This window comes from Gouania willdenowi, chromosome 5 (assembly GCF_900634775.1).
Source record: "Gouania willdenowi chromosome 5, fGouWil2.1, whole genome shotgun sequence".
Taxonomy (NCBI): domain Eukaryota; kingdom Metazoa; phylum Chordata; class Actinopteri; order Blenniiformes; family Gobiesocidae; genus Gouania; species Gouania willdenowi.
The window spans coordinates 37,857,117-37,884,343 of NC_041048.1; the positions used below are offsets into that span (position 1 = coordinate 37,857,117).

General features: G+C 35.9%; 1 protein-coding gene across 3 annotated transcripts in view; it reads right to left on the bottom strand.

Annotated features, from left to right (window-relative positions):
• The window catches only part of cdh4 (cadherin 4, type 1, R-cadherin (retinal)), a 383,532-nt gene that overhangs the window by 23,799 nt on the left and 332,506 nt on the right, over positions 1 to 27,227 (bottom strand). For all 3 annotated transcript variants that reach the window (XM_028447500.1, XM_028447499.1, XM_028447501.1), the window contains 2 exons: positions 21,601 to 21,773; positions 5,173 to 5,310 (listed from right to left, as the gene is read on the bottom strand). In XM_028447500.1, the coding sequence (XP_028303301.1) occupies positions 5,173 to 5,310; positions 21,601 to 21,773 (311 nt within the window). The remainder of the gene's footprint in view (positions 1 to 5,172; positions 5,311 to 21,600; positions 21,774 to 27,227) is intronic.

Here is a 27,227-nt window from a genome sequence, read left to right on the forward strand (position 1 = left end):
TCCAAACTCAGATTTAAGGGCATTTTGTTTGTCAGAGACCAGTAAGGACAAAGACTGGTTCTAGTCTCCTATTTTTAATGCAGTTAGACAACTCTGCTAGATGAAATAGCTGAATGTAGTAGATGTAACAGAATAATAAATATTAATATGTCTGTGAATGTGGGGGTCTTTGATAGGAACACAACGTCAATGATAGCTACTGCGCAGCAATGGTCGGGGCCAGGCCATTTTAGGCAAAACATGATAGCAGCTGTTAGCATTTAAAGGCATATTCCAAACTATGTTGTTAATTAGTTACAATGATTTAGTGGCTCCATAAGTGAAAAACTGCTGTTTAAAAAAAATGACATTTCTGCTTTGACTACAATTGTTAGCATGAAAGCAAAATTAAAAATGCTGTAAAAAAATGCAGTTATTGGATAGAATTATTTACCATGACTCCAACAATTTGTTTTTTTTTACACTAAAAGAATGCATTTAGCAAAAATGTGCAAGTATGTTTACTGTTTATGGTCAAACATTTTGATGCAATGTAGGCTGCATTTTTGATCAATCAAAAAATATTTTTGGATGGTTTGTGTAGGACAGTCTGAAGATGAGCTATAGCAAGTTTGGTGTTAATTAAACAAAAATTGTGGGTGGATATAGGTTTAATAAGTGTTACAGTAATAATAATAAAAATAGTAATGGGAAGCCTGACCCCTAAATATGTGTGGCCAGATGTCATCGTTCCTTCTTTAATAGATGAAACGTTAGCATTGCTGGCTAACAAGGAGCAGGTTAACAGTGGATATATTAAGCTCCCGCTGTTGGAAGATATTAATGTTAAAACATTTAATCACATTTGCATGAATCTCAAACTAACACTGGACCATTTCTGAAGAGTAGAGGTGAAAGTAATGGATTACAAGTACTCACGTTACTGTAATTGATTTGATTTCATTAGTACTTGTACTTTTTTGAGTATATTTCTAAGTCAGTAATTTTACTTCTACTTAAGTATGTTTTAAAAGAAGTAATTTGTTACATTTTTTACCCCCAACCATTACTTTTTGTGATTATTTTTCATTTCCTTTTCATGGTTTCTATTGAGCACTGAACATAATCCATAAGTTCTTAGTCGTGCCATTTCTGATTAACAACCAGCTACTTTCTATGGTTCAGGTTGTGGTTTCTACCTGGCACTGTCTTAAAGTTCATAAATGTAGCCATCCTTAGAGCCTGATAATTATTTCTATTTTGAATTGAATGGTGTTATTTTATTTCTAAAAAAGAATTGTACATTTTGACAAACCTTTTATTTTATACAGATTTGTTCTCTTCCTTTTTACGTTTATACATGAGATGTTTACTGTATGCAAGGGAACCAAGATTTATTACCACAAGTACACGTGGGGCATGAAAGTAACTAGTAACTTTTACATTGAGTATTATTTAATTGAGATACTTTTTACCTGTACTTGAGTACAATTCCAATCAAGTAACAATACTTTTACTGGAGTAGAATATATCAGTGCTCTTTACCAGCGGTGAAAGTAGTTGCGTTGCTTTCATGGGTAGTAATTTTACTTGTACTTAATTATTTCCTTAAAGAAGAAAAGCAATTCATTACAGTTCTGGAACTAACCGTTAATGAGTAAATTATAAGTTTTTGTTTTAAAATGATCAGACTTTTTAAAATTTGGAATTGAATCCATTGGTGTTATGTTATTTAAAAAAAAAAAAAAGAAATATACATTTTGACAAACCTTTTATTTTATACAGATGCTTTTGTGGAAATTAAATTAAGTTCCAGTTGAGCACGTTTTGGTCTCTTCCTTTTTTCCAAAAATAAACGTGGGGGTGAAAGTAACTCGTAACTTTTACTTTGAGAATTATTTAAATGAGCTACTTTTTACTTGTACTTGAGTATTTTACGTAGGATTTACATGTACGTGTATTTGAGTAAAACTTCAATCAAGTAACAGTACTTCTACTTGAATAGGATATATCAGTACGATTTACACCTCTCGGGGTCAATTATAATGTAATCGTGTAATTGATCATTAACGACAATTTTGGCGTTAATATAATTGCAATTGTAATTTTAAAAATCTGTTGCTGTCGTAATCATAATTAAATTGTAACTGAGTTCAGGAAATTGACTTTGTAAATGTAATTGACAAAATTCTATATTATATATATAATTCTATAAAAATTGTCAGTTATAATTTAACACAAAACTGTGGAATAATGTTACACTTCTATATGTACAGTTCTGCAAATATGTAGTCATCAATTATTAAAATGTGTTTCATATCAAGCTTTCCCACATTTTAAGAATTAAAAAAAAAATAATAAATGAAATCGAGGGGTATACTGACACAAAAAAAAGCTCAGAATCCCACACCAAAAATATAAAAACCTATAATTTCATTGATTATGAAGCGTAACAAGGTAACCAATGTATCGGAAAGAAATTAAATGATACATATTAGCTTTAAGTGTATTTTACAGCTGATTTAGGACCCGTTAGCATTAGAGATGCTAACAGAAAGCTAACACAAGAGGAAGGTTAACTTTTATTAGGTTATTTACTGTATTTCAGGCTCAGTAATTGTGATTAATTGTAATTGAACTTTAGTAATTGAGAACATAATTGTAATTGACTTTCTGAGGAAAAAAAAAATTATTCTTGGAATAATTGCAATTGAAAAAAATGCTGGTCACTGTAATCGTAATTGAACATGGGTAATTGAAAACATAACTGTAACTGAAAAATGCAATTGACCCCAACCCTGACCTCTGTTGACTAAACCTAGTTTTTAAATGACCGATTTAAAAATGAGGTGAACATCTGGAAAAGTTATCTTGGAGTTAAACTTTACAGTGTTGACTCGGTAACTCTGTGCCCTGAAGGGAGGATGATACACTTGATTAAATACTTTGATAACGACTAACATATCCAAGCCCATTCAGGTTTGTTTGGTTGAAATGAATAAAACATTTGGCTTTTTTTTTTTTTTTCAAATTAGATGCAATATATCAGGTTGGTTTACTCCCCCACAAGCAATTTAACTTAATTAACGTGCTTATGTTTTCTCGACGCCTCCCGCAAAGAGCAATGAATTCTACTCGCATCTGTCATACACAAATAATTACTGAACTGCTCCAAGTCTTGTTGCTAGTGTGGGAGGCAAAAATAAGTGGTAGAAATTGACAAAGCAGAAGCATCAGCAACTGGGTGAGAAAATAATTCTGCAACCGTGGATGTTAGCATGCGTGTGATCGACTGTTTGAGGCTCGGAAAAGGATCGGGAAAAAAACCCCTGCTTTTTCAAAAATGTTTACTCATTAATACATTCCAACCACAGAGATATATATTTCAAATTCAGCTAATATGCTTGGATATTATTTAAAGATTTTTAATGCAGAGTAGAGGTAAAGTAAGGGTCTGCAGGAGTGGCAGATCGGGTGAAAATGCAAGAAGAAAAAATGTTAATTCATTTTCAGGTCACTGGCAACTGTTTAACATCCCTATCCTGCGTTTCTTTTTCTTAGTATTTTGCCAATTCCTGGCAAAGAAATGCCACTTATGATATCAAAACTTGAGTAGGAGTGTCAAACTCATTTTAGTTCAAGGGCCAAAAACAGAACCCGTTTGAACTCAAGTGGGCCGCAGATTTCAGGCTGGAAAACTAGTAATTTTACCATTATTGTGCTCTAGTTTGTACTTCCACATATTAATGATGTGTAAAGTATGTAAGACACAGAGAATATCCAAGCAATAAGTCACATATCAATCCCTGCGGGATCTTCACTTAAATTTCCTTGATTTTGTGGCCATTTGTTATCTAATTTGGGGATATTTAGTGGAATCATTTGAGGAAAATTGAAGAATTTTGGAAAAATTAAGAGTTCTTTGAACAATTTGAAATAAAAAAATGAGCATGGAAAACTGTGAGCCCTGCAAATGTTGGGGAAATTAATTGATTTTATGTATTTGGAGGGACTGAGAAACCTACGACTGAATTTGTTGGTTCACACAATGATTCATTATTTTTACTGTCTACGGCAGACCAAATACACTGCTCTATAGCACGAGTTCCAAACTTTCAACTCCAACCCAATGACCCCAGTCATAATCCTCACATCAATCAAACTCAGTTCATTGCCATTTGTGTCCTTAAATACCATAAGAATGACCTATTACTGAATGTTTAAATATTTAATATAATTGTAGTAAAAATTAACTCAAAGACGACCATGTGCTAGTCTTGTATATACCATAAAATGTGTATAAAATACATTTAATGTACATGTAATGTACTCGTAAGCACAGATGTGGAAACATAAATATTTTATTTGAATAAAGGTAGTAGCTACGGTCCCTTACTAAATATGCATATTTAGACCAGCAGTCTCATGTTGCTCAAGAGTTATACAGTGACGAGAGCTAAAGCAAAAACATGATTAATGCTAATATTGATGCTAAGATGAGAAAAATTATCTATCTATAATGCAAGGAATGTCTGTGTGCATGTGGAGCGCATATCTCCCAGATGCAGTGTCTGATCAAAATTAAACTTTTTGAACAGCTTGAGTGTGTGCATCCATAACTTTAGAGTAATTTGGTCATTTCAAAACCAATTTAAAACTAATTTGAAATGACCAATCCACACTGTGGAACTCCTGTAAAACATAGTTTTAGAACACTGATGTAATCAGTGATGTCATCGGTGTTCCAAGGATGTTCAAACTGATTGATAATGGGTCAAGGAACAGCTGAATAAATGTTGGTGATGTTCTGGTTACCAAAAGAAAATAAATATATATATATATATATATATATTTATTCAAAAGAATAAACATATATCCCAATCATTTTCCAGTCCACACTGTGGAACTCCTGTTAATGTCAATATGAATACATACCTCAGACGGGCACTGTACTAGTTCTACACATTGTACACAAACCAAGAATGGAAAACAAAATATCTTGAAGAAGTTCTTTTATGAAGAAAACTATTATTTAGGTTAACAAATATTACCAACCATCGAGAGCAGGTACATGTTTTTCTCCACAAGAAAACTCACATTTTCCATTTTTATCGTATGAAAATAAATGCATTTATATCTGCGGTACAGGTTTTGTCATAATTTGGTGAATTAGGAGTACGAGACAAAACTCACTGTTCTGACGGTCAGCTCTGGTGGGTTGTCGTTGATGTCAGTAATTGAGATTAAAGCTGTCGCTGTGTTGGAGAGCCCAAAATTTAGGTTCCCCTCCATGTCAGTGGCCTGGACAATGATGGTGTACTGTGACACTTTCTGCAAACAGAAAAAAAATCATATTTAGATCTTACTTCAAATAAACATTAGAACGTAAATGCACAAAATGACTGACATCCAAGTGTGATCAAAATTGACAATCTTTGATATAGATATTGAAATATTGGATGAAGCAGTGAATGGTAGCCTCTTTTCCCCCAAAACCATGAATTCCCTTCCATCAGTGAAACACCTTAGTCTCTGTGGAACACTGAATAGCCAACATAGCATGCTATAAAAAAAAAAGGTGCAGAGAAGGTGCAGAGTGTTGATAAAAAGGCTCATCCATTACTGCCTAAAAGTCTTGGCTTTCTGCTGAGGGAACACACTGGAATCATCACTCATTTTAATGGAAGTACTGTCACTTTAAGATGCGCCACAGTGCTTCATGTAATACCAGGAAGTGAAAGAGTCTCATTTAGATCAGTTACAATGGGAGTGAGTGCAGTCCAGGTCACACATTACTCACATGCTCCAGTGATGAAAAGCTGCAAATGTGTCATTTTTATTAAGGATGGAAGTCAATACAAATCACAGTTAAAGAGGCAGTAGCGCTGTCCATGTTTCTGAAAGTTCAGCAAAGCCAGAGTCACCACTGAGAGTAAAGTCACTCACTTTATGGTGTTTTTTTTCCTTCTCTCTCTCTTTTTTGCTGCTTTGAAACTTGTTTTAAATATGATAATATCATGTCTCTGTGTTAAAATAAATTTAGAAAAAAAATTAATGAGTCATTTAATTAAAGGGGTCAGTCAAATCTGGTTTCTGTTAAGACAATTTAAATAGATTATAGAAAATGAAAGGTAGAATCAATCAGAATTCAATCCAGAGTAAACTCCTTGGGGTAAATGAAGAAGCAACACAACATTAAGGAGTCAAATTTAATAAATACCGGTCAATTACAAACAGAAATATGAATTTTTTAAATTTAAGAAATGATAAGAGATAAGGATTTTTTGATTTTTGAAACTTAAACCCGGAAGCAGTACTTTTGACGTAATCTTTCATAAAGCCAGAAAAGATAAAACATTGACAATATTACCTACTTGTTCGAGTTAATTACTCCATAAAAAGCAATACGACAAAAATACACAAAATGACCAAAAAGAATAAATACAACAAGAGCAAAAATATACAAAATGACAACATTAATCGACAAAATGACAGAAAACTGTGCAAAACGACAACAAAATGCACAAAATGACTCCACAAACACACAGGATGACAACAAAAATACAAAAATGACAAGAAAACACACCAATCCAAAAACAAAACAACAACAAACGACACAAAAACCTTTGTTCTTTCCTGCATTAATGTTCAGATTGGTTATTACTTTAAATGCTGACATTAAAGTTGAAAATGTGCATGGCTTTCATATCAGATAATTACATTTCTGTGTCGGCCACAGTGATAAAAGTGTTGTTCACATCTTATAATGATTTAATGAGCTCAACCTGTGACGACCATGACTTTGACATCATGCTAATGTCATGTAATGTTTCTAGACCAGGTAGCGGTTGTTGCTATTGGATGCTGATGGATGCCAACAGCAGACAAAGGTCACTGAATATGTTCTTTACCATTTAGTTATCACTGTACCACTGTACAAGAGCAAAAATACTCATAATGACAAAACAAAAAACAAAAAGACAGAAAAAAAATACAAACCAAAAAAATAAATAAATAACAAAATGTCTTCAAAAACACACAAAATAACAAAATAAATACACAAAATGATTCCAAAAACACACAAAATAACAAAAAAAATACACAAAATGACTCCAAAAACACACAAAATAAAGAAAATATACAAATACACATTTTATAATGATTTAATAAGCTGCACCTGTGACAACTATGACATGCTAACATCATGCAATGTTTCTAGACCACGTAGCAGTTGTTGGTAATGGATGCTACAGCAGACAAAGGTCACTGAATATGTTTTTTGTCCTTTAGTCATCACTGTTCTTATCTCTCTCTATCTCCTCTTATAATCTCTCCCTCCCACTCTTTGTTTAGTCATGAAAAATGCAACAGACTGTTAAATCACTCAAAGCATCCAGGCCCTGTTGTAATACCCAGCTAGAGTCATTTAGCATCTCTCCAAGTCATTATGAAGTGCACAAACATGTTAATCTGCACCAAACCAACCCTATTAATGAAAACTCAATACTGGCTGCCCTTTATTAGACTCATAATGAAATATCAATACCATCTTCCCTGGTGGAGTGCTTCAGTAAATAGAGCCTGCGATGAATGTGTCTCATTGTAGATTCATTTAGATCCGGTCGCATACATCAATCTACAAATAGCTCCAGATGGCTGTAGGAAGCTAATAGGCTGGAGCTTTGATGGACGCCTGAGCCTTTTTCCTTTTCCTTTAGCTCAGGTGAAGAGCAGCGACTAGGGCTGAGCCAGCAGGGGGAGCTCTCACACAGTTTGGATCTGGATCATGATTAGCATCTTCTAGTCGGGTTATATTCCTCATCTGAGAGTAGCTGTGGGCTTATGATCCTTCTTCTGCATACACACATATGCACACGCTCGTACACACTTGCTAATGCCCCAGTGAGTGTGAACAGCTGGAAAGCACACACACACACACACACACACGCGCGCAAACACACACAGAGTCTATATGTAAGCAGAGCTAACACACACACACACACTGAGCCAAAAAGGCTGCTATCCAGAAGTGTCTGCCCAAATCCTCCAATAAAAGGCTCTCTAATGAGTCCTATGGAAAGGCCTGAGCAGAAAATCTCTGTTACATTTACAGAGTTGGCAGGAAATGCAGCTTCTTGTATCGCAACCAACAGCAACACGGCAGAAATCCTCTCCAACAAACACCACCAACACCTGATCTGTCGGAGCTGAAAGTCGTCACATGATAACCTCAAAATACCTGCACGAATATCTGCACAATGACACTAGAGATGGGTGATATTATTGGCTGATACTTGACATAAAATGTAATATGAATTTTTTCCATATTTGCTGTTCTGCCTCGAGCATGCATTTACTTTGTTTTTAATTCCAGCAAGCAGATGCGTAAATAGTACTGATGTATCCTCAAGTAGAAGTACTGTTACTTGATTGAAATAGTACTCAAGTACAAGTTAAAGTAAGTCATACTGTGCATAAAATACTCAAGTACAAGTAAAAGTAAGTCATACATAAAATATTTACTTACTTAAATAAATAGTACTCAAAGTAAAAGTTACTAGTTACTTTCACCCACATTCGATTTTGGTATTTGTTGTCTGGTAATTTCATTTTTTGTAGTTTCACAAAATTTACTCAGTAACTGTTGGGTCAGAAATGTAACAAATTTCTTTACTTCTTTTAAAACCTAAGTAAGTATAAGTAAAATTACTGATTTATAAATATACTCAAAAAAGTACAAGTACTCATAACAGCAACTCAATTACAGTAACGTTAGTACTTGTAATCCATTACTTTCACCTAAGTTCATTTTGTCTTAAAATGAATATGTTTATTTAAAAGTTGGCCATGCCCACAAATAACTAATAAAGACATCAAAGCGATCAGCGGACACTTCTGAGGAAGACTGACAGTTGACTGAAAGAAAGTTGTCTCAATAAATGAAACTTTAATATATGTACTTTGTTGATAGTTTAACAGTCTTATCCAGCGGTGGAAAAGAATATTGTTTGGATTTCTCCACTTGACCTTTAAATATGGGGTCATTTCCTGTCAGAACCGGAAGTACCGGAACGTAAGCTGGTCGTTCCCTCTAGGAATGTATCATTAACCTCCATTCTGTGTGTTTAAACATTGTCTGTAAGCATTTTCACTTGGTAGATAGTGTTTATGATGATTTAGGTCATTTTAGGCAGCAATTCACATCGTTGTTCCCTGTTTCCTACCTGTTAAATTATCTCACAGAATAACAGGCTATGCTAACGCTAACTAACGATCATAACCAATCTGCACCTAATGTACTACAAACTATATCATAAATTCCACACAGCATGTGATGTGTTTGTTGCTCAATATTCACAGCTTATTTTATTACATTTCACAGTAAACATCATCATAGGCTCCGTGTTCTTAAAACTGTTCAAATCTTTTGAACATTTGTCTGGACAACATATTAAAAATCAATAGGGCACTATTACTTTTACTGAAGCTGAATAAATATTCTCACTTTACACAGATTGTGTTTTGTGGAAAACATCCATTGTGGGACCACTTTAAAGTAGGCTCAACCTGATATTTTAATGGAGATGATATGTAATTAGGTTGGGGGAGGGGGTTCTAGGTATAAATTGGTATTGGAAATTGGAAATTGAGTGTAGGACAATATCGGCCTTTCTAAACAAAACCCTTTTTTTATGCCCCGGGACTAATGTAGGTATTTTACCCTATCAGAGATGAAGAAAATGAACAAGTTACCAGCAGATCTGTTCCATCAGTGTTTGTTTCCCAACATGTCAAGGCAAGCACCTTTCAGAAACTGGCTGCTCTTGGCAACCAAAAGAAGTTAAGCACCTGTGGGACTTTGTAACCAAGAACAAAGTGGAGGAATTGAACAAAAGGTGATGCAAACAAGCAGACAAAAGTGTTTTTGCAGTAAAAGCACGCACAGAAATGATTGGATTGTAGCTGAGCTGAGCGTGCGTTTTTACTCGCTGTGCCGTGAAAAACACTTCTCCAACAGGGTGAAAGGTGGGGGAACAGATGAGTGGGGAACTTGTCTCGAGATCAGGTCTCTCTTTTGGATTGTGGTGGACTTTCTGGCCTCCTGACTAATGCACAGTCATTAGCCTGTCACTTACAATCTGCCTCAAATGGTTCGGGAGAAATACTAAGACCATTCATGACCAACTCCTTTCTTTCTCTTTCAATTCCAACTCTTTTTCTGAGTCACATGCATTGGGCATTAGTGATATGATTTACTAGTTTTGCTCTGATGTTTGTATAACATTTACTTGCTTTATTTTTTGATACATTGTTATTCAGTAACAACTAATCTCATTAAAGCTGCAGTATGTAAGTTTTTTTTGGCTTAATTTGGTCAAAAATCCATAATCCCCTTTGAGCATATTGTAATCCAAAGCGCTCTGAGTGGACAATAAAATGTTGCAGCTTCTCTTGGCTCTCTGTTTGAGCTTTAGAAATCCAGGACCGTGACACAACCTAAGTACGGGCTTCGGAGCAAGCGCGAGAACCGGTGGGATAAATCCCATGTAAACTTAAGAGAACCGCTGCTGAGGGCAGTAACTACAGAGTGATACGTGCTTTCATGTCAGGGTCTCAAAAACATCAGAAAACTCTCTAATAACACAAGATAAAGTCTCTATTATTGTCACTACACTGTATTAAGAAAAAAGTCGCTAAGAGCTCAACAGTTGTGCGCGTTCACGAGAGTACCGGTAAGGTACAGGGAAGGGAGGGGGAGGGTTGTTTCTATACAAGTCTCACGATTCTACATCCTGCAGCTTTAAGGTTCACACAGACTATAGTGCTTAAATTGCCTGTGATGCGTTGCTTGAACATTTTTGCTTGCGTCATTGCTTCATTTACCCCGCCAACTTCAAAGCCCGTTTCAAAATCCAAAAAATGCCGTCGTCTCTGGGTTCATGAGATTCTCGGTGGAAAAACCCAACGTTTCTCCAGTGTCGTGATGACCAGGGAAGTGACGTAAAGAGAAACTCATTGCCGATTTGATGTCTCGACACAACGTCACTCGCAGTCGGTTGAAAAGTAAAAAATTTACAATTTTGAGCGACTTCCAGTGACTCACCCTAAATTGAGTCACTGGAACTACGCGAATCACACCATTGACATTGATTTTGAACTTAATCTAGTCGCTTTTGGGGTGAACGCACCTTTAGAGCTGTGACAGTTTAAAAAAGAGCAACAATTGAGAGTAAACCCACTTCTACGGGATGACATAAAGCCATAACTCCAAGCTTTCTGTCTGTAAAGCAGCATTTCTTTCAACCGACTGTCAGCATCTGTCAGTTAAAAGCCGAGCGCTACATTTACGAAGCTGGAGTAGTATCTATTGCTTGAGTAGGAAGATAAAATGAGCTGAATTGGAGGTAGAAGGTCAGTAAAGTGAACACAGGACTCATCGTCAGCTGCCCACTCCACACTAAAAGCTTGATGAATCCCTCTGCACACTGACTCAGATAGGAAGTAAATCAGAAATAACCTCAGAAACCACTTGATTAGATACGCCTCCACAGTTACACAAACCGCTCAGCAACACACAATGGAGAATGAAAGTTGTGCGTCACATTTGAATAAAATCAGCTAACATTGGGATTTTCACCAAAGGGTTTAATTAATTGTCCAACTGAGATTTACAATCCAGAACACAGGACGTGATTAAACAAACCTGAGCGTGATGAATGTGCTCATGCCCAAAGCTTTCTGGCACCAACATGTTTGAAAGCAAAAGCTTTCGGTTCCACAGCAGAACATGAGACGACAAAGCTTATTCAGCTAAAGAGTTGTAGTCGCCCCGAGAGCGTTAGGAACTAATAAAAGCAGACCTGATGCAGTAACTGATATTGGTCCAATGTCAGCAAAAAACAACCAATCAAACAAACAAACCCAGTATCTAATTATATCGCGGCCCACGTCTAAGATCTCCGATATAATACATACATTTATTTAATGGATTATTAAAGAGTAACTAAACCCCAAAACCACTTTTTTTCTGCTGAATACATATGTATTTGTATGAAGTAGTACTGTTGATTGATTCTGATTCAACTCTCAACATTTTAGTCAACTTATTTAAATTTGTCGTATTTAGTTGTAAAATGTAACAGTGACTGCGATCTATGGTTTGAAACCAGGCTTTTAAAATGGAATTTCGCTATTGGCTGAGAACAAGATTCTGTGATGTCATTGGACCATTGTGCGTCACTGTTAGCTCCGCCCCTTTTATAAAAACTATCACCTGTGGACTCTGTAATCTGTGGGAGCAGGTTGAACTTAGAGAATTGTGAATAGAGGGGTATATTGAGTATTGAGTAGCTAGTTAACATAGCATCAATTGGACTGGGCGTGTCTTATCTGTTCCAGGAGCCCCGCCCATAATCAAGATATTTTTTTTATTCCCCCCCTTCAAGTTGCAGGTCAGCAAAAACCAGGGGTTTAGCTACACTTTAAGGTTATTTTTCAGCGTGTTCTTTTTTATTTATTTAATTGTACAGCATTGTTATATTTAAGATTAAACATTTTTATGTTACCCATTGATTAAAAATAAATGGGACGGTTTCTGTTGCTGACTGTTGTTCTCTGTTTACATAAAATCACTTTATCAAACCTCTTCTCTTTTTTTTTTTCCACAATGTCAATCACAAACACTATGAGAAGTACAATTTTTTTGGAATATCTATTCATGTTTTGGTCTTGAAAAAAAAAAAAAGAATTAGTAATACTTGTATTCTTTTGCTCAGTTGTAAGTTCAGCATTTAAGCTAATGATTAAGGCTTTTCTAACATTCCACACAACAAAATAAGTAATGAGTTTGTATGATTTACTCTGATAGAAGATCGAATCGTTATCGGTTTTGGCCAATATCCACGGATGCAATATCGATATCGTATCAGAGGTGAAACAAATTGTAACGTGACAACCCTAGCAGGAATATTTATCCATTACACCAGGGGTTCTCAACTGGACCACACAGTCATTAAATCAAACACTTTTTTTTTAGAATTCAACCAAAAAATTTTTGTTTCTCAAAAATAGCTGTTGAGAACACGAATATAGAATATTTTTTTAATACATGAATATATATATTTTCTTGTGCAACATGCATTTCACAGCATGCCTGTCTAACATGAGAGATGTTGAGTATTCATTTATTTTTCACAAGCTGTCCACGACCCACTCACTACAGGTCCGCGACCCAGCTTTGGGTCGCGACCCACAAGTTGAGAATCACTGCAGTGACAATGATGCAGTAATTACAAAGCTCTTTATTTCTAAGGATTGGGTTTTTTGTTGTTGTTGTTGTTGGTTTTTTCCTGAAGGAGTCACTGGAAACAGCGCGTTTGTTGTTTTGAGTCCTGCATCTTATCATTTTTCTTAAAGACTTTTCAACTTTCAAAACTTTAGGATTTCATTTTTACATAAACATATCCTTTGAAGCAACTTAAATAGACAGTGAATAAAGCATGTTCTGGATCAGGCTGCCACACACAGAGGATAGGACTGTTTAGGATGTATTTCAGCACACATGACTTCTACCTGCAGTTTTCTCCCATCGTTCCCATTTGAATTTGTTGTCTGTGGTTGTTTGATCTCATAAAATGCTGCTCACTTCAGAATCGTTTTGCCGTGTTACGAACCAAGTAGTATGCAGGTAACCTGGTGACTGACTGTCGACTGTGTTGCTGGTGCGAGGCAATAGACCACATGTGTGAAACTCATGGCCTGAGGGCCAAATTCGGCCCTTTGGAGCATCCAATTCAGCCCGCAAGAGAAAGTAATAATGACAGAGAAAGCATTGTGTAAATGAATCTCAACAATATTTGTGGGGACTCTTCCCGCTACTTACTGTATATCACTGTAGTCTGTAGTCATTTTTAATGTTAAACTGTTGAAAAAACTCAAAATTATTACAAAATACTTACATTTTCTCAAATTATAACATGATATTGTGACAGGATGAAGGAAAGACTCAGGTGGAAGTAAGTACAACTTTTAATCAGATAAAGTGAAGATCCGGTTGGGACTAATATCTGTCACTCATTGCTTAGATATGATTGGTTTCTGTATTTTATGTAGACGTAGAAGTGCAAAATATGGCACAATAATGTTGCAATTACTCATTTTCCTGCATAAAATCTGTGGCCCCCTTAAGATCAACCCGCTCAGTATTTGGCCCCTGAGCTAAAATGAGTATGACACCACTACAATAGACAATAGATCACAGTAAATGTATGATACAGACTTTTACCAAAAAAAAAAAAAAAAAAATAGGCCTACACAGTTTTAATGAGGGCAGTAGTAGTAGTTTCCAAGTTTATCACAATAAACGAGATACATAACACAAACTATGTCCAAGTGCTTTTTGCATTCAGTTATGATGACTGGATTGAATATGGTTCTTTAGTATTAGATTAGCTTAAATACGAGGATAAAAAAAAAAAAAAAAAAGCTCCTGTAACTTACCGTACAAATCTAAATAAAGTTTTCCAAAGTCTACCAAACAAAACAATAACAAATACAATTGCACCACGAAGGTGTACTCGTTAAAACCTGTGTAAATAACACAAACGTCGGTGTCAGAGCTTGTTAGCGTGCGGGGGAGGAAATTGTGACGGTTATGGGTTGGTAGTGACGAAACATAATTGCTAATCAGTGGTGTCAGAGCTATGTAATAACAGGCTAACCTCCATGGAGCTCCTGCACACCCCACCATGGTAGAACCTGCATCCCCCTTTAATTAGCACACGAATATTCCTATTGGACGGCAGCGTGATGGATGCAGATAAGCTAACATGCTAAAAATGGAGTCACGTGCATGCTTTAGCATCTACACATCATCTTTGCTGCTCCTTAGATTAACATTTGCATATGTGCACATATTTTTGTTGTTGTTGGTGACCTTAATTTGGCGATGAGAGGTGGGTGAATTTCCAGGTGTGTCCCAGTTTTAGTGGGAGGATCAGAGGCAGGTGGGACGGTGTCCAGATTAATGAGCTTTTCCTCTTTTCACATCAGCTGCTCCTGCTGCAGACTCACTATGGGGACCAGGGACACGGACTGGCCTGCATTCATTAGCCTCATTTGTGTCGTCCTGTGTCAGATCACTGGGAAACTGGGAGGAGATGATTGGTTTATTCTAATGTCAGCAACTTAATCTCTTCCGTTGTGTTTGTCCACAATTGTTTTCTAAATATGTTCACTTTACTGTTGGCAGAATCAAGTTTCTACGTCCTAAGAGCTGCCAAACCAGCACCAGTGCCAAGAGTACCAGTGGGACGTCTCAGAATAGAAACATTAGGAGATGCACTTCATCACGTTTTTCATAGTAAAAACAGTAAATATATATATATATATATATACATATATGGTAACACTTTAGTTTAGGGAACACCTATTAACCAATAATTAGTAGCTTATTAGCATTAGCAACATATTGGTTCTTAACAAGTCATCATTAAGTACTGATTAATGCCCTAGTCTTATTAATGCCTTATTATACATTTAATGGCAGTCTTGCAGTCCAAAAAGGGTTAGGATTAGGGTTAGGATTAGGGTTAGGATTAGGGTTAACATTAACCCTAATCCTAACCCTAACCCTAGCATGTTGAGATCGTAATTCATGTACAACAACTTCCATACTTACTACTAGGGATGTAACGATTCACAACTCCCGATTCGATTCACGATACTGGGTTCACGATACGATTCTCTAACGATGTATTTTACAAAATGGGACTGTAGACAAATTTTTTTTTTGGGAAAAAAACTTGAAAATACGGTACTATTTTCCTTTTATTTTTCATTGTCAAAAGAATTCCTTGATAAACTATTCAAAACAATGCAATTTAACTAAAAATAAATCTTGAATGAAATAAAGGAATAATACAAATGAAAATGAAGCCTATTAATTTAAATTCTGGTTCTATAATAAACAATGCAAAACTGCATAATAGTTCTTTTTCTTTTAAAAGTGCAACTCAAAATGTATTTTGTGCCTTAACAATTGGACTTAAAAAAAACAAACCGTGATTGCACTGATTTACGTCATATTTGTTTGGACCAGCAGAGGGCGCTGGTAACACAGTGGTCGGATGGTTTGCAGATATCTTGCAGTGAAGAAGAGAAGTTATGCTAGCAGACAGAGCTAATAGAAAACCTGACTTTTACAGATATTCTGTCATGTTCTGTTGGTTAGTTTAGTTATTCTGTCTTTGTTTATTTGGTTTGTGCTTAACTCTTGTCTGTGTTTCAGGGATTCCTGTTTGTGGCTCCACCCCTCAGTGATGTCTGTGTGCTTGGTGATTGATTAGCTCCCTCATGTTTTCACCCAGGTGTGGTCCATTCCTAATCAGGCCTCCTCCACTATTTAACTGAGTGCTTGGTCACAGTGTGGTTGCTGGTTCGTTGATGTTGTCAGGTTCGTTGTCTCCCTCTTCGTGTGCAGTTGTGTCTGGTCTTGCTCCCTGTTCCTGCTCCCCTGTTTTGGATTTGAGTTTGGATTTTGGAATTTGCTTTTGAGAAATAAACATGGACTGGTTCCAAGAACGGTATGCCTCTATCCTGCCTCCATCTCTCCTTGCATTTGGGTCCACACCCACACCGGACCGTGACATGTTCAAGTAATATTACAGATATTCTTTCGGTGCTAAAGGGGTAATGAATCATTTATTAACATATATAAGAGTAGACGGCGGCCAGAAAGAACGTATTAGCAAACTCCGCCCGCCGGCTACACTTGTGGATAGTATCAACCGTGATACCTATGGATCGATTTTTAACTGCGTTACGATTAATCGTTACATCCCTACTTACTACTAACAAGTTAGAATTCGGAAGTTATTGAGGGAAAACTCTTAATAAGGCATTAATACGTATTTAATAATGACTAATTAAGAGTCAATATGTTACTAATTTGCATGCTAATAAGCAGCTAATTAGTGGTTAATAGGTGTTCCCTAAACTAAAGTGACATATATATATATATAAAGGAATATGAATATTCAGGAATATGAATGCAAAACAAACTGTTTTTGTAACACTTAGTATTCATTTTTTTTTTATTTCTAATCATAATCAAATCAAATTTTGTTTATAGAGCACGTTTCAACCTGTTTATTTCATACCACTACTGTAACATTGTGAAGAAATATAAATTATTTGAAATTGAAAATTTCAGTCTGGATACAATTCTTCATGATTTGGCCCCACGGCCCCTGAGAGAGTTTGTGAAATCTTGTGTAGAGGCGGGACTTAGACCAAGGCAAGCCTCCTCCAGAGGAGACTACGTGAACTTTAGGTCCTCTACCTTTGAACAGAATTCCTTCTCTGTGAAAGCTGCAGGATGTAAGAAGTTACATTTTTAAAAACTGTTAATAATTGTAATTGCAATTGTAAATAGTGTAAATATTGCATTTGAATGTTTGTTGAGGTGATCCTTTTGCCAGTGCTGTATCTGTTTATATACTGTGAATGGAATCTTAAGGCAGAATGCTCATTGTCTACTGTATAAAGTAAGTCATGTTTATTTACAGTATATAACACATTTCACAGACAGAGGTCACAAAGTGCTTTACATAACAGCTCATTCACATTCACACACCAATTGGACACAGCTGCCATGGAAGGTGCTAGTCAACCACTGGGAGCAACTTGGGGTTCAGTGTTTCTTTGGAAGAAATAACTGAAATCAATCGCTTTCTGTAAACATCAGTGAGTTTCTTACACCGCTCTACTGGAATTTTAGACCACCCTTCTTTTGCCAACTGCTCCAGGTCCCTTAGATTTGAAGGGTGCCTTCTCCCAATTGCTGTTTTGAGATCTCTCCACAGGTGTTCCATGGAATTTAGGTCTGGACTCATTGCTGGCCATTTCAGAACTCTCCAGCGCTTTGTCTTAAAGGTCCCATGTCATGATATTTTTCTCCCATCTCCATTTGTTCTAAGAACCCCAAAAACATAGAATTTGAGGTTTATTTTCCCAAACTCGCCTGTTGTCCAGAATTGTAGTCTCTGAAAAGTCACTTTCAGACCAACTCTACACAAACAGGCTGATCTGCTTCCTACTTATGCATATTCATAAGTGGGCGTGTCTATAGACGGGACACTGACTTCCTCCTCCCCGCACGGTGACGTAGGGCCAGAGGACGGCCCGCCCTCCTCCCACCCACTCTATAGCCGAGCTCATGCTGCTTTATAAACACGAGACGTGGGGGCGGGGCGTTCACCGATAGATAAATAGACTGTAAAAAATACATACATAGCACTGCACCAAGGACGCCAAAATGTTCACCTTCGTGGGCGTGTCTGTTTACATGTCAATTACAGCAGAGAGCTTCCTGGAGGCGTGGCTTCTCCAGCTCAGTGCCGCGTCAAATTTGTCATCAAAGTCGGAACGTGTCATCAAATTGGAGCGAGGTGTTTGTGCTCACCCTGCAGTAAGAAAGGAGCAAATCACCCTCTAACTAATGATTGATGGAATCAATGAAAAAAACACGTTGGGCATGTGTATGAAGCCCTAATAACACTTTATCATGTTTAAAGCACAGAAAAGTCAATTTGGCATAACACGGGCCCCCTTAAGCCATTTCTGGGTGCTTTGGGTCATTGTCCTGCTGGAGGACCCATGACCTCTGACAGAGACCCAGCTTTCTGACACTGGACTCTACATTGTGCCCCAAAAGCCTTTGGTCGTCTTCAGATTTCATGATGCCATGCACACAGTCAAAGCATCTGGTGCCAGAAGCAACCTTGAAGCAACCCTCAAAACATCAGTGAACCTCCACCATGTTTGACCATAGGGACCGTGTTATTTTCTTTGTAAACAGTACAATGATGTGCTTTACTTTGGTCTCATCTCTCCACAGGACATGCTCCCAGAAGGATTTTGGCCTCCTCAGGTATGTTTTGGCAAACTCCAGTTTGGCTTTTTGAAACAATGGAAAAAAATTATGATTTTTTTCAAATAGACAAGGGGAATATGATTTGCAGGGGGGAATTAAGTTTTAAAAAGAGAACATTCCGGACAACTTTGATAATCATGTGCATCTCAGTTTGTGGGGATTTAATCCCTTTGGAACAGTCTTAATATTAAACTTAAAAGTAGTAACAACATACATAAATAGATTTTACAAAATAAGTTTATTACCATAGATCAGTACAAAGACTAGAGTCTTATAGACAGATGGACAAGTTGATGTTATGTACGCCTATGAATGCTTGTTTTGTTTATATTTGTGTGTATTTTGTTGTGTATTTATATATATATGTACACATGAATTTGTTCAAATGTCAGATTTCTTTTGTTCTTTGTGAAAAAGCTAGTTTTTTTTTTTAAATGTTAATAAACAAATCCAAATCCAAGTAGTAGCGGTTTTCCCCTATTTTTGTTTGAAGAAATGTTACAAGAAAAAAAAAAAAAGAAAATGATCAAATGAAATGGATGTATGCTTTGCTGTTGGGCGTGTGTGGGTCGTAAAAGTAGCACCGAATCATAAAAGTCCAGCCGTGTGTTGGACAAAAGAAGACAAAAAAAAGAGAGCGAACGCTGCCCTGACCTTTTCAGCAGTAAGCTGCTGATTTCATGTGGTCACAACAAATCTATCCTGCCCTCCGCACTGAGGTAAACACGAGGAAGTTTCACTTTACAGCGAAAAAAACCAAACGGACCAGTCTTTGATTATAAACTGCACAGGGATTCAAACCCATGTCCTTCATGCTAATCATCTCTTCACTGCATCCCATAAACAAACACATCAGCTGCAGCCTAACAGCTTCAGGATGACCAGACTTTGTTTTTTTTTGTACATTTAAGTGGTTTCCATAAACAGGCATTATTGTTCTCAACCGTGGTTAAAACACATGTAAAGCTATGTTAGTTAGCTTTGTGAACTGACCTTCAGTGTGTATTAAGCTTTTCTTAGTCAAATGAAAATATTTGGACACAGTAATGGTGGAAGGAAATATTCAATCGGTTTCAAAAAACAGCCATTGAATTTCACACAGTACTCAAATGATTTAAATCAGCATTTTAAACTTTTCCTGAGGCTCTCGCTGCAAAGCTCGACCGTTGGAAGGACGAGTGTGACCTGGCTTCTGCATACGGTCACACAATAATGGGAAATGTCTTTTTTATGTGTATTTTTGGAGTAATTGTGTGTTTTTGAAGTACTTTTGTGTATTTTTGTTGCTTGTGATTTTTGTAGTCACTTTGTGAGTTTATCCAATAACTTTTGGAGTCATTTAGTCTGTTTTTGTTGTTGTTTTGTGTTTTTCAAGTAATTTTGTTCATTTTGTTTTCATATTCTAGTTTTTGAGTGATTTTTGTGTTTTTCCAAGTAATTGTGTGAATTTTTGTTGTCATATTGTGTTTTTGAAGTAATTTAAGTATTCATGATGTCATTTGGTCTACTATAATTGTTTTGTTAATTATTGTCATTTTGAGTATATATATATATTTTTTGTCAAAAGAGTTGTTTTGTGTGTTTTCTATGTAATTTTTTTTCATTCCATTTTCATATTGTAGTTTTGGAGTCATTTTTGTGTATTTTTGTCATCGTTGTATGTGCTTTTCAAGTTATTTTGTGCATTTTTCTCGTCATATTGTGTTTTTGTTGTCATTTTCTGAGTTTTTCCAAGTAATTTCATACTTTTTTCTCATCATATTGGGTTTTTCTGTCCTTTAGTGTATTTTTTGCCTTCAATTGAATTTTTGTCATTTTGTGTATTTTTGTTGTTGTTTTTGTAAATTTCTAAAGTCATTTTTCCATTTTTGTAGTTATGTGGTTTTCCAATTGTAATTTTGTAGTAATGTTTGTAGTAGTCTTCTTTTTGTGTCAATTTCTGTAGTTATGTGTGCTTTTTTGTGCATTCTTTTTTTTCATATTGTAGTTTTAGAGTCATTTTGTTATCCTCTTGTGTGTTTTTTAAGTAATTATTTTGTCATACTGTGTTTTTATAGTCATATTTGTGTATTTGCAGTACATTTAAGTTATAGTTATCATAATTTAATGCCTTTTTGGTGCTTTTTAATGTATTTTCTGTCATATTATATGTGGTTTTCCAATTGTAGTTTTGTGAATTATCTTTATGTATTGTAGTTTTGGAGTAATGTTTGTGTATTTCTGGAGTCGTCTTCTTTTTGTGTCAAGTAATTTTGTGTAATTTTTGTCATGTGTTTTTGTGGTCATATTTGTGTATTTTTTTTATTATAATGTGTGTTTTTGGAGTAATTGTATGTATTTTTATGGTTAGTTCATTTATTTTTGTTGCATTTTTGTGTATTTTCTGCCATTTTGTGCATTTATAGTTTTTTTGCCATTGTCTTGCACATCTTTCTTGTCATATTGTGTTTTTGTAGTTATATATGTGTATTTGTTGTCGTAACGTGTGTTTGCAGTCATTTATCATTTTTATTGTCATTTTGTGTGTTTTAGTTGCATTTTTGTTTATTTTTATTATCTTTTCACACATTTTTCTGTAATTTTGTGTGTTTTTGGAGTCTTATTTTGCATTTACTTCAGGGTAAAGAAAATGAAAGCGAGGGCTGTTAGTTGCTGTGTTGATAGCCAATGACACGGCTCACACTGACCTCTCTGTCCAGGCCGGCGGCCACTGTTACGATGTCTCCAGTCTCACTGTTGATGGTGAACATGTTGGGGATGGGACTGTGGGGCGTCTGGGACAGGATGCGGTAACGCACCATCCCATTGGCTGTGGTGGAGTCGTCTGAGTCTGTGGCCGTCACCTGCATCACAGACGAGCCTGTGGTGAGATAGACACAGCAGGTTAGGACACACGTGTCAAACTCATGGCCTGGGGCCCAAATCCGGCCCTTTGGAGCATCCACTTCGGCCCATAGCAGAAAGTAAAATGACAGAGAAAACATAAATCATTGTGTAAATGAAACTCAACAATATTTGCATGGGCTCACAGTTTTCCTGGTGCTTATATTGAAATGATTGCAGTCATTTTAGATGTTAAACAGTTGAAAAAACTCAAAATTCTTGAATTTTCCTCAAATTATTTCCCTTAATTAAATAGAAATTGGTCACAAAATCTAGGAAATTTAAAGGTATAATGATGATGGGACTGATATCTCTCACTTATTGCTTAGATATGGTCGGTTTCTTACATTTGTTGTATTTTATGTATACGTAGAGGTGCAAACTATGGCACAATAATGTTGAAATTACTCAATTTCAGTCAGTAAAATCCTCTGAAAATGAAGTGATGTTAGAGGAAGTCAAACCAAGGAGAAAAAAAACAAAAAATAGGAGAAAAATAAACAAGTGACATTCATTAAAATACAAAGAAATGCTTCTCAAGGTCTTTTTACACACATGATATAAAAGCACCTACAGCCAACCCATGGTTCTATGTAAGCCTATTACTGCTAATGAATTCACAAAAACATATCAAAGGGATGAGGAGGAGGACTTGAGAGGAGCCAGAAGGGAACAAACTCCGTTAAGAACTTGAAACAAGTCAATCAGACTTTTCTAAATTGCATTGACATTTACTGTTCCATGGCAAACAGCTTTAAAGGGAGAGCCATTACAGAAACACAAACACAATCAGTTCAATAAGCCTCTAGTCGACGCTGGCCCGTTTCTTCCTCTGTGCGTTTAAAGCTCCAGCTCTGCGAGGTCCATTTAGGAGCAGAACTAGAGCTTCTGCCATTTCCAGCAGCCATTATTATTTCAGCCTTTAGCTGCGCCACGGCTGCCTTGATGCCTCAATGTTCTCTCCATTTGTCCTTGTATTACACATCATTTAAGCCACAGCACAGAAATAGTGAGATTAAATGCTTCTCAAATACAGCAGCATATCACAAGTATCATATGCCGTTTGAAAGCTTAGAATCATCCGTTTTTAACCCTTCTAAGACACAACCATCACAGCAAACACAGTCAATTATTTTGTCAAACTTTGAAAAAAAAAAAAGTAGCGACATAAACAAGCCAGCACTCCTCACCTATAAAACAATGCCATGTCTTATTGAATCCATATATTCCACCAACAGTGGTCTAAAAATCTTCCCAAGACATTCAAAGATCCAATGAATTCCAGCATTTAGTCCAAAACACAGTAAAACTATTGTAAAAAAAAATAAAAAATATATATATATATCTCTATAAGTGATGTAACGATTCACTCAACGCCCGATACGATTCGATTCACAATACGATTGTCTCTCGATTTATTTTACAAAATGGGACTGTAGTCAAATGATGACTGAAAAATACTCCTTTATTTTTTTTTGGGAAAAAAAAATAGAAAATACTGTACTATCTTCCTTCCATTTTTCATTGTCAAAAGAATCCTTTGATAAACTATTCAAAACAATGAAATTTAACTAAAAATAAATCTTGAATAAAATAAATAAAGGAATAATACAAATGAAAAATAAGCCTATTAATTTAAATTCTGGTTCTATAGTAAACAATGCAAAACGGCATAATAGTTTTTTTTTCTTTTTAAAAGCGCAACTAAAAATGTTTTTTTGTGCCTTAACAATTGGACTTTAAAAAAAAAAACAAAACAGTCAATGCATTGTATTTACGTCAGATATTTGTTTGGACCAGTGGAGGGCACTGGTAACCCAGTGGTCGGTTGGCATGTAGTTATTCTAGCAGTGAAGAAGAGATGCTATGCTAGCAGACAGAGCTAATAGAAAAACATGACCTTTACAGATATTTACGTAATATTACAGATATTCTTTCGGTGCTAAAGGGGTAAGGAATATGAACATCTTTAAGAGTAGAAGGTGGCCAGAAAGAAAGTAGTAGCAGATTTCGCCCGCAGCCTACACTGTTAAACAAGAGAGGGATAAATATATAAAAAGTACTGCAATTCAATTTTTAGAATATAGATGTGAACCGTGATACCTATGAATCAATTTTTAACTGCCTTACAATTAATCGTTACGTCCCTAATATATTTATATAGTGTTATTTACAAGACGAAAGCAGCTTCGCCTGAGTTCTTCTTACTTTTTTTTTAGCTCTGTGAAGCTGACTGTGAAAAAGAAATCTAAAAAAAATCCAAATTTTTAGTTTAATGTTGTAAGGTCATGATAAAATTAGGGCGGCGGTCGCTTTCTGCTTCATTTTTGCTGCAGTATCATACATGAACTGCTGGGAGCAGTGTCGCTTCACCATTTACATTGTGAAAAAGAATTGCGCAACAGAAGAACCAAGTCACATAAAAAAAAATACCTTGTATTTTTAAAAAAAACAAATATATATTTTGAACAGTCACTGACTTTTGGCACTTAAAATATGTGAATATTATGTATGGAGGTAGATTTAATTGTGTCTATTATTCAATGAAAAGAACAATCAAAAAAAGAAAAAAAAAACCCTTCAAACCAAACAACCTCTTCGATCAAAAACGTTTACTCCAATCAAAAATCAAAGAAAAAAGTGTTAAAATGCAAAACATTTTTGAGACCCTAATAATTGCATTTCAACACTATTTTTGTTTAAAAAGTTTTTTTTTTGATTGAACAATAGAAGCAATATTTATTTTTTCAAAATTAAAAAAAAAAATAATGAAGTGTCACGAAAAAAAAATTAAATAAAACATGCTAAAACTTTTGATGGTTTTGAAATTCAAAGTCTGAAAAAAAAATTCAGCTTTAAAAACATGAATTAAAACTCTGATGGCACAAATTTACTTCCATACAAATCTACCTCCATACTTATGTACATTTTTATTAAAAATTGCATTTTTTCGAATGAATTTGGTAAAACTGTAACGAAAATTTTTGAACACCGCAATGCGGGGCAATGCTCCTGTTTCGTGGTGTTTTCAATTGCTAATTAAAAACAAAAAAAAAAAAAAAACCTATGGATGCATACTATACCATGTATACGACACCCTGTACACTGTACCATGCATACTACATGTACACAATACACAAAATTGACAATCAAAAACCAAACAGAAAATAAAATAAAAACCAAATTGAATTGGAATTTACTCAAAACATACATTTTCAACCTTTAAAATAATACACAAACATGTGTTTCGCGCCTGCGTTGAAAGGATCCAAAACGATCAGGCCTGCAAAAGGATTGGGCACTGACAAATGTGAATATAAGTTCATAGATCTGCATTTACGTGCAGACATTTGTATGCATGCACATGTCTGGGGGTTGGGGGGGGGGTGCGGGTCAGGATCCCGAGTCTCAGCTTTATCCGTTAGCAGTTATTGATTTGCATGAGTTTGGCGTCTGGGCTCACAAATGCAAGTGGGCAATTAGGAGCACTTTGTTGAGGAAGGAGGAGAGATCACCTCCACTCACTCCCTCTCTCCCAGGATTCTGTGAAAATGTCACTTTCCATCAGATGCTGTTGCTACTGCAGAGTGTAAAAAAAAAAAAAAAAAAAAAGGACTGTCAGCTCACAGAGAGAGGACGGCAGAGAGAGGCACAAACACGTTTGAATGTGAAGACTGGAGACGAAGAGAAAAATATCTAAAGAAAGACGACAAGGACATTGGAGGTGATGCTCAAAAAGAAAATGAGGGAAGGAACCGCACTAAATTGTGACTTAAATGCAAACTCCATTTTAAAGTTTAAAAAAAAAAACTGTCAGGTTTCTTTTTTATGGAAGTTGGAGGAAGCAGAACTGCTCTGTTTACCTTAGTAGATGTAAGTCTCTAAAGTAGATCTGTTCAATTATTACAACATTTCCACACTTAAATCAGCATAGCACGTATAGTTTGAAACGGCGCTACAGACGACGTGGTTTTCTTTCATGTCTCGTATTAAAAGTCTAGACGGCAGCTACTGAGCGGCTGTAGAAGCTCATCGTAGCTAAGGTGAAAGTCATGGATTACTCATGGAGTACTCACGTTACTGAGTTGCTTTTATGGGTATTTCTATTTTTTTTTAAGTATATTTCAAAATCAGTGATTGTACTTGTTCTTAAAGAGCAACTAAACCCCTGCTTTCTGCTGACCTGTCACGAGGAGGAAAATTCAAAAAATTCTCTGATTATGGGCGTTACTGCTGTAGCAGTAAGACACGCCCACTCCGTCATCCCACACCGCTGTTCACAGAGACAGACAGTAATACACACAATGATGCGTCTACACACGCGCACGCGCGCACACACACACACACACAAAAAGTGCAATGATTTACCTCAAAATGTACAAAAGTTATTTACTCAGAGGGAAGGAGGGTATAATGTATGTTACGAGGAATTATTATTTCATAATACCGATGGTACACAGTAGGAAGAAAGATTTTTGTGTTTCCGTAAACATGGTGAAACTGTGGAACAGCTTAAATGAGCAGCTCAAGGAACGTTCAAATTTAAAACAATTTAGAAAAAGATTTAAAGAAATTTTTTTGAATGTTAAAAAAATGAAGGAAAATGAGTTGGTTTAACTGGAATTTTTGTTGTTAACATATTGTTTAAATGTATGAAGAGACTGTATACTGTATGTGTTTGTGTTACGTAAGAAAGTGGATAAAACCAAAGGAAGTAAGCTATTGTATTAAGACTTTGGAAGAGGGAGTGGGAATTATTAAGTGTTAAACTGCATCCCACTCCTTTTTGAGCTGCAGGGAATTTTTCTGTTTTCTGTGGATTATTGTCGTATGTTGTACGTACTGTACACTTTTTCACTGTGTGCTTGAAATAAAACGAAACTAAACTTCATGAGCTTTGAAAACAGGATTCGTGACTTTTACCAGCTTGGAAAAGACAATATTCCAAAGGAAAAGAAGAAAGAGAAAAATAGTTAATGCAGCGTCACTTTATGATCAACCTGAGTCATGCTGTAGGATGCAGAGAGACGGTTGTGTGTTGGTTCTACTCTGTGTCACTGCGTAGGCTTTATTTAATGGATGATGTGTGGATTATTTTCCAAACAGCCTTAAATGATTACGCTCCGAGGATGCTTATGTCCAATAATTCCTAATCCTAGCGACTTAATTCAATAAAAATCACGTAAACTGAAGATTTTGAGTTCTCACATCCCCCCTTGTTAAAGCTACATGGAACGTTTGCTCATCGTCATGGGTGCGAGATGAAGAAATGACACCTGCGGCCTGAGCAACATCAGGGTCAAGGACTTCCTGTATGTTTACATATTTAATCCCATCGTTACGCATCATAAAAATCTGTATTATATGTTATTCTCCTCATTAGCCTTTCTCAGTGCTACACTGCATATTTATTATGGAGCTTTCATCCATC